The sequence below is a fragment of the Galeopterus variegatus genome, unplaced genomic scaffold (assembly GCF_000696425.1).
Source record: "Galeopterus variegatus unplaced genomic scaffold, G_variegatus-3.0.2 Scaffold1642, whole genome shotgun sequence".
Taxonomy (NCBI): Eukaryota; Metazoa; Chordata; class Mammalia; order Dermoptera; family Cynocephalidae; genus Galeopterus; species Galeopterus variegatus.
Genome location: NW_007727753.1, coordinates 135,308 through 143,740, shown reverse-complemented (window position 1 = coordinate 143,740; position 8,433 = coordinate 135,308). Strand labels below are relative to the sequence as shown.

Here is an 8,433-nt window from a genome sequence, read left to right as displayed (position 1 = left end):
GGACAGGAAAAAAAAAAAAAAAAAAAAAAAAAAAAAAAAAAAAGACAATTCAATAGGACTTGACATATAATCAAAAAGTCAGGTAAAACATATTTTACAAGAATTTTTATAGAAACATTACTCACATTACTCACAATAGCCAAAAGGTGAAAACAACCCAAATGTCCATTGATGAACAAATGGAAAAATAAAATGTGGCATAGAATGGACTATTTATTATTCGGCCTTTAAAAAAAATGAAATTCTGATACGTGCTGCAGCATACATGAACCTTAGAGACATTATGCTAAGTGAAATAAGCCAGACACAAAATGTCAAATATTATATGATTTCACTTATATGAGATACCTAGAATAGTCAAATTCACAGAAAAAGAAAGTAGAATAGTCATTACCAAGGGCCAGGGAGTTGTTGTTTAGTGGGTAAAGAGTTTCAGTCTGGAATGATGAAAAAGTTCTGGAGATGGATAATGGTGATGGTTGCACAACAATGTTAATATACTTAATGCTGCTGAACTACACTTCAAATGGTTAAAACGGTAAATTTATGTAAGATTATTTTATCAGAGTTTTAATAAGTCAAGTAACAAATGTTGGTGAAGATGTGGAGAAATCAGAGCCCTCATACACTGCTGGTGGGAGTGTAAAATGGTGCAGCAGCTTTGCAGATCAGTCTGTCAGTATCTCAAAAACTATACAGAGTTACCATTTGAGTCAGCAATTCCCCTCCTAGGTATATACCCAAAAGATATGAAAACATATGTCCATACAAAATCTTGTATACAAATGTTCATAGCAGCGTTATTCACAATAGACAAAAGGTAGAAATAGCCCAAATGTCCATCAACCAAAGAAAAAAAAATGTGGCATGATCACACAATGGAGTATTATTCACCATAAAAAGGAATGAGGACTGGGCAATTAGCTCACTTGGGACGGCATGGTGCTGAGAACACCTAGGTCAAGGATTCAGATCCCCATACCAGCCCCCCCCCCAAAAAAGAATGAAGTACTGATACATAAATAGACCTTGAAAGCATTATGCTAAGTGAAAGAAATCAGTCATAAATAACCACATATTACACAATTACATTTATAGGAAATGTCCAGAATAGAGACAAAAAGTAGATTAGTGGTTGATTAATGCAAAGACATATGAAAGTGGGAAGACTGGGGAGAGGGGAGTAGTTAATGGGCAGGGGGTTTCTTTTTAGGTGATTAATACATTTTAAAATTGACATCCTGGTGAAAACTTCAAGCATGGAGCTGGGCAAACAGATCTGAAGCTTGGGAAAACACTAGCACTACAGTTATGAATTCATTTTACTGATGACAGTTTAAAACTAAAGGTTAATAAGACTGCCATTCAAGAAGGATGGAAGAGAGCTGTTAGGAACTGAATGGGCCCCTACCCTCAAATTCACTGTATTGTAGCTGCTAAAGGATCACATGAATTAACTAATGAATTAGAATTCACTATGCTAAAGCCCTAACCACCACTCATGGTATTTGGAGGTGAGGCCTTTGGAGTAATTAGGTTTTGATCAGGTCATGAGGGTGGGGTCTCATGATAGGATCGGTGTCCTTATAAGAAGAAAGACTAGAACATGAGCATGCATTCTCTCTCTCTCTCTCTCTCTCTCTCTCTCTCTCTGCCATCTGAGAACAACAAGAAGGTGGTTGTCTGCAAGCCAGGAAGAGTCCTCATAGGAACAGAAATCAGCTAGCAACTAGATATTGAACTTCCTAGCCACCAGGCATATGATAAATAAATTGTTGTTTAAGACCCCCAGTCTATAGTATTTTGTTATGACAGCCTGAGCTAAGAGCAAAGATTAATTTTAAAAAAAGAAATATCAACATTTACAAGTAAGATAGAAGAACAGGATCCAGAAAAGGCTGGCCGGTTAACTCACCTGGTTAGAGCACAGCCTTATCACACCAAAATTATCGTATAACTTCGTATAATGTATGCTATACGAAGTAAAAAAATATATATATATATATATATATATATATATATATATATATATATATATATAGTGACTACTGTACCAAAAGAACATGAAAGTCAGGGAGGAGATAAACAGTTACTAGAAGAAAAAGTGAGTGTTTACCTGTACTGACCACGCAGAAAATTAAAAACTAGTATCCAGTGAATTACCCACTAATGGCCCTGCTTGGAGCAAGATTAGTGAAATAAAAAAAAGAATGCCAGATTTCAGCTGAGTACAGAAACCAGTGGCACACATGGAATCACAGAAAGTCAATGACTCCTGCAAGCATAGTTACGAAGAGTAGGTAACAGGTGCCACAGGAAGATAAAGAATCAAAACGAGGGCTTTTAGGACCGCAAGTTTATTCAAGTATTAGTTCCCTTCGGTCCTATGAAAAGACACACTAACTCTTTACTAACCCAAGTTAAGAAGAGTCTTTTTAAAAATTATTATTAAACAGTGTTGAACTGGAAATCTTTAAAAGTAAAAGTTTGAATATCCAAATTTATTTTTGCTTCCTTCTGAAATCCCACTTACAGAAACAGGAAAAGTAGTTTAAAACAACAACAACAACAAAACAAACACAAAAAACAGGACTGGCTCATTAACTTAAAATACTCTAGTCAGCAGATACTCCATTCTCCTGGTTTCCCTTTTCTCTGATTATCTCTTTTGCAAGCTCAGTCTCCTTTATATAGACCTTAAATGTTGGCTTCCTCAAAGCTACCTTTTTTATCACTGTATATTTTGTCCCAAGACCACCTCATCCAACTAATATCAACAAGCAGACAGCACTTGAGATATAGTCGTTCCACTTTTCTATCAGTAAATGGCAACACTACTCACCCAATGATGAAGCTAAAAATGTTGAAGCCATCCTGCAATATAGAATCCTCGGGACTTCATTCTCCCTTACTCCCCATTATCCAATCCATTACTAAGTCGGATAGATTTTATCTTCTAAATAGTTTTTTTGTTTTGGTTTGGTTTGTTTTTTGTGGCAGCTAGCCAGTATGGGTATCCAAAGCTTTCACCTCAGTGTTACAACAAAGTGCTCCAACCAGCTCAGCTAATCAGCCAGCTCTAAATAGTTATTTTGGATTCACAACTTTCGTTGCACTATGGATCATGACTCCTTTAACTGTCTCCTCTTATTTGTGTTCTCTCCAATCCATTTTTTTTTCCTTTTTGTCTGTTTTCATGACCGGCAACAGATCGCAACCCTCAGTGTCGCGCCCGTACTGGACCGGGACCGGCAACAGAATCGCAACCCTCGGTGTTGCGCCCGCACCTCGCTCAGCCAGTGAGCGGCTGGTCTGTACGTGGGATCCGAACCCTCGGTGGGAGTGCCGCCGCACTCCCAAGCGGTGCACTGTAGCAGTGCGCCACCGGGCCAGCCCCTCTCCAATCCATTTTACACACTACAGCCATAGTGAACTTTTAAAATGCACAGATCAGATCACATCAACTCCTGCTCATAGCACTTTAATGGTATCTCATTGTTCTCAGGATAAAATATAAAAATTTTAACAAAGTCTACAAGGTACTGCATGGTTTGGCCCATAGTTATTTCCATATTGTGCCACCCTCCATTACTCTGTGGGCTGCAGATTTCTCAGGGCTGAGTAAATACTATTTTCTGTTCTTGGAACAGTCTTCTCCTCTTTTGCCTAGTTAACTCCTAACTCATCCTCTCAAGTCTCAGATCAAAGATAACTTCACTAGCAAAACTGCCCTAGAACATCCCCAAACCAAAAGTTCACATTAGGTACCCCTGCTATATCACTGACTGCAGACCAAAATTTTTCTGTGGACATACTTCTCAGTTAAGTAATTATCTGTTTAATTATTTGCTGGTGCCTTGTCTCATTTCCTGGACTCTATTTTCCCATAGAGGCAAGCAAGACTGATGTTTTGCCCATTACTGGATCCCAGCTTCTGTCTAGCACAGTACTCGACCTATACAATATACTTAGTATTTGTCATATAAATGGCATGGAACCAAATAATGTGCATAAACAATACTACAATGAGTAAGACACCAGCAGTCCCATAAGGACAGGGAGGTTACAGGAGAGGACTAAAAGAATTTTCTATTAGTAGAATTTAAATTTCCAAACAGGCCACTAACAATAAGGTATCAGTTTTTAGAACAGTGAACTACAATGGTCTTTGGGCACCTCAATATTCAAAATATAAAATCAAATCCAGCAATCCTACTTCAGGAAAATCATCCTACAAAAGGATAGACATGCATATATGAAATATACACAATTATTCTTTATAACATCGTTTGTATGTGCATACATGCACACGTACATGTATATATGAACAGGACTAGCAACACAAGATTAAAAAACAACCTAAATGTCCATCAAAAAGGCACTGGTTATATAAGGTAGAGTATAGCCAAAAGGTGGAAAACTATGCAACTGTAAAAAAAGAATAAGGAAGTTTTCAATGCACTAATATGGAAAATCTCCAAGAAGTTAAAAAGAGCAAACTATAAAATACACATACAATATGCTACTTTCATATTAAAATTTTAAAAGGTGAAGGAGATGAGAATATGTATTTGGATTTACTTAAAGAAACTCTGGAAAGATACATTAATGTGAGTTGGTTACCCACTGAAAGGAAGGGTGAAGAATGGGGCAGATCACAGTAAAGGAGAGAGTAAGTTGATTTTTTTGAATCTCATATATATACAACCTATTCAAAAGTTAAAATACATATAAATCACAAACCATCTTTTTTTTTTTTTTTTAAGGTGACTGGTAAGGGGATCTTAACCCTTGACTTGGTGTTGTCAACACCACGCTCACCCAGTGAGCTAACTGGCCATCTTTATATGGGATCCGAACCCATGGCCTTGGTGTTATCAGCACCACACTCTCCCAAGTGAGCCACGGGCCGGCCCCGGTCACAAACCATATTAACAGAAAAAGAAGAGCTCAAAACCAAGTTTCAGCCCCTACTTTTATAGCAATCTAAAGGTAAGGTATCTGAGATTCAAACAGAACAACCAAGTAAGAAACAAACTACAGAAATCAAAGGAAATACAGTCATCCCTCGGTATCCATGGATGCTCAAATCCCTTAAATAAAATTGTGTAGTATTTGCATATAACCTATGCTGTTTGCATGTAACCTATGTCGTCTCTAGATTATTTAAAATCCTAAGGGACTGGCCGATTAGCTCATTGGTTAGAGCACAGCCTTATAACACCAAAGTCACAGGTTCAGCTTCTATTACCAGCCAGACGCCAAAAACAAGAACGAAACAAAAAACAAACAAAAAAACCCAAAAAAACTTATAACACCTAATACAATGTAAACGCTATGCAAATAGTTGTTACACTATATTGCTTAGAGAATAAGGACAAGGAAAAATCTATACAAATGCCATTTTTCTCAATCCGTGGTTGGCTGAATCCATGAATGCAGAACCCTCAGATACAGAGAGCTGACTATACTCCAAATCAAGATTTTTAATATTCAAAATAACTTATAAGCACTATTTATAACTGTTTCAGCTTTCAAATTATCAAAAATGATACAAACCTGAAGAATGAAGTAGAAACACCTAAATATACTGAAAAGTGATTCTAGACTACGTAAACTTTAGGTAAATAGCTTATCACTTTCCTGGCATCTTTAGAAAGAATAATTGAGAATTTTTAAATCATAGAGTAAAAAACTCAATGAAAAAATATGTTAATAACAATTCATTTATGAAATGCTCAAAGGAAAAATATGAATTATTACTAACAGCAACAAATATTGGGCTATACTATAGGCAACTGCCAGTTTACAATGCCATGTTGTATTTTACCATGTATAATCAACTGTAAGTATTACCTTTCATTTTTGAGTGTGTGTTAATCAATGGATCAGAACAAATCCTGCAGGGCCACCATGGGCGTCTCTTGAATTTTGCCCAGATGAGATCTCCAACTTCATACTTCAGTGGCGTAGACTTTTTCTTGGGTTGACACTTTAGATAGACAAAACACAGGCATCAATAAGAATCAAAACTTTTTGAAAAACTACCTACCTATTAACCTTCTGTTAACTAACTTCTGTAACTATCAACCTTCACCTAACTATTAACCTTCTGTGAAAGCAATGCCTAAAAAATTCAGGATGAAAACACTCTAGCCTGACAACAAATACAAAATAAGTACAACTAAATTAATTTGCCTTAATTTTTCATAACATAGCCTTTATATTTATACAGCAGTAGTTCTCAATCTATATTTGTTTTCCATTAGATTAGCTAAATTCTGAAAATAAAATTAAGCTGTTTTGATTTATGAAGAACTGAAAACTGAAATAATAAAGCCATCCCAACGAAATGATATTTTTGCTCTAGTCCCTGGATCACAAGATCAAGGGGAGAAAAAGAAAAAATTACAAAAAAAGTTTTTAACAATGTCAAGAGACTATATAGTCCCTTCTGCAGGCAATACTCTACATTCTTCTTAAACAAACATAGATAGTTCTATTAGTTAATTAACAATGATGGCTCTAATGAAGAAATCCTGAAAGCTATATATAGGCTAGACTACAGTTATGCCAATGCAATTGACCTGAATTTTTTCCCAGGATATGCAAGTGCTGTAGATTGGATCCCCCCTTCACCCTCATTGAGGCTTAATCCCCACTGTTAATTTTTTTTTTTTTTTTTTTTTTTTAAGATGACCGGTAAGGGGATCTTAACCCTTGACTTGGTGTTGTCAGCACCACGCTCAGACAGTGAGCAAACCGGCCATCCCTATATGGGATCCGAACCCGGGGCCCTGGTGTTATCAGCACCGCACTCTCCCGAGTGAGCCACGGGCCGGCCCCCCACTGTTAATTGTTAAGGGTGGAAAATCCTATTATGATAATTGAACGGTGGGGCCTTGAAGGGGTGAGTAGATTGTAGGACCACTGCAGTGAATAGATTAAAAATGGTGGTCATGGGCCAGCCCGGTGGCGCACTGGAGAGTGCGCCGCTTGGGAGTGTGGCGGCGCTCCCGCCGAGGGTTCGGATCCCATGTGGAGACCGGTTCCCGCTCACTGGCTGAGCGAGGTGCGGGCGCAACACCGAGGGTTGCGATCCCGTTGCCGGTCCCCGGTACAGGCGTGACACCGAGGGTTGTGATCCCGTTACCGGTCAGTAAAAAAGACAAAAATAAATAAATAAATAAATATATGGTGGTCATGGGTGTAGTTCTGAGGGCTTCAAAAGGAGAGTGCAGGAGGAGCTCTTTTTTCTTTTTTGTCCTTTTTGAGACCGGCCGCACCGCGCTCAGCCAGTGTGCACCGGCCATCCCTATATAGGATCCGAACCCGCAGCGGGAGCGCTCCTGCACTCCCAGCGCTGCACTCTCCCGAGTGCGCCACGGGCTCGGCCCAGGAGGAGCTCTTTAACCTCTGTGCTTCCACCATCTTGCAATGTGAGAGTTCACTGTCGCCACCATGAAATGTGTTCCTTGAACTCTGGACTTCCCACCCTCAGAAACTGTATGCAATAAATTTAATTTTCTTTATAAAATACCCAGTTTCATGTATTTCATTATAAGCAACAGAAATGGACTAATATAGCAAGATAGGCTACATCAAGAACACAGCACTGTACAACTCCAAGGGACACCATTCACATAGGAGATTTTAGAATACAATATGAATAAAGCTCCCTGGAACTGTCGAATGGAGAGACACTGGCTATATCTGTTCCACAAAAATAACCTGCGTAATTGACCTGGGATCCAAATGCCTTCCTTTCAGCTCTAAACCCATATCCATGCCTTTAACACCCCACAAATTATACAAATCTCCTGCCTTTATGGGAAGACAGCCTTGTGTTTGCTAAGCCTGAGCGTCCCATCTGGTATACCACAAAGCAGTTCCAAGTATGGTGAGATAATATTTCTGGGTGGCCAAATGAAGTATGGACTAAGAGCAACCTCCTCCATTCATTTCAAGGGGACATAAAAATATTATTTTCTGTAAGAGCCATGTCTTGAAAAAGGCTTGGTGAGCGCCTCTGTCAGACTCAATCTTCCCTGCTTAATACATAAAACAGTAAAAATACCTGACACAGATTAAGTGTTCAATCAGGAGTATGCTGAATGAATTCACTGACATAATTCAAATAAATGATGAATAATACCCCAGCTCAAGGATATCAAACAATTGGGCTCAATTCAATGAATTGTAAGTTACCATTCAATTTTAAGATTCTGCTTTCAGGGCCGGCCTGGTGGCGCACTGGATAGTGTGCCGCTTGGGAAGCGCGGCGGCGCTCCTGCCCGAGGTTTCGGATCCCACATACAGACCGGTTCCCGCTCACTGGCTGAGCGAGGCGCGGGAGCAGCGCCGAGGGTTGCAATCCCGTTGCCGGTCCCCGGTCCGGTGCGGGGGCAACACTGAGGGTTGCGATCCGTTGCC

The 8,433-nt window shown here is 39.1% G+C and overlaps 1 protein-coding gene across 2 annotated transcripts in view; it reads right to left on the bottom strand.

Moving 5' to 3' along the window:
- Positions 1-5,986, bottom strand: part of NSD1 (nuclear receptor binding SET domain protein 1) — a 103,585-nt gene extending 97,599 nt beyond the window's left edge. For both annotated transcript variants that reach the window (XM_008578191.1, XM_008578192.1), the window contains exon 1: positions 5,857-5,986. In XM_008578191.1, coding sequence (XP_008576413.1) covers positions 5,857-5,863 — 7 coding nt within the window. In that variant the 5' untranslated portion in view covers positions 5,864-5,986. The remainder of the gene's footprint in view (positions 1-5,856) is intronic.
- Positions 5,987-8,433: the final 2,447 nt, after the last annotated feature.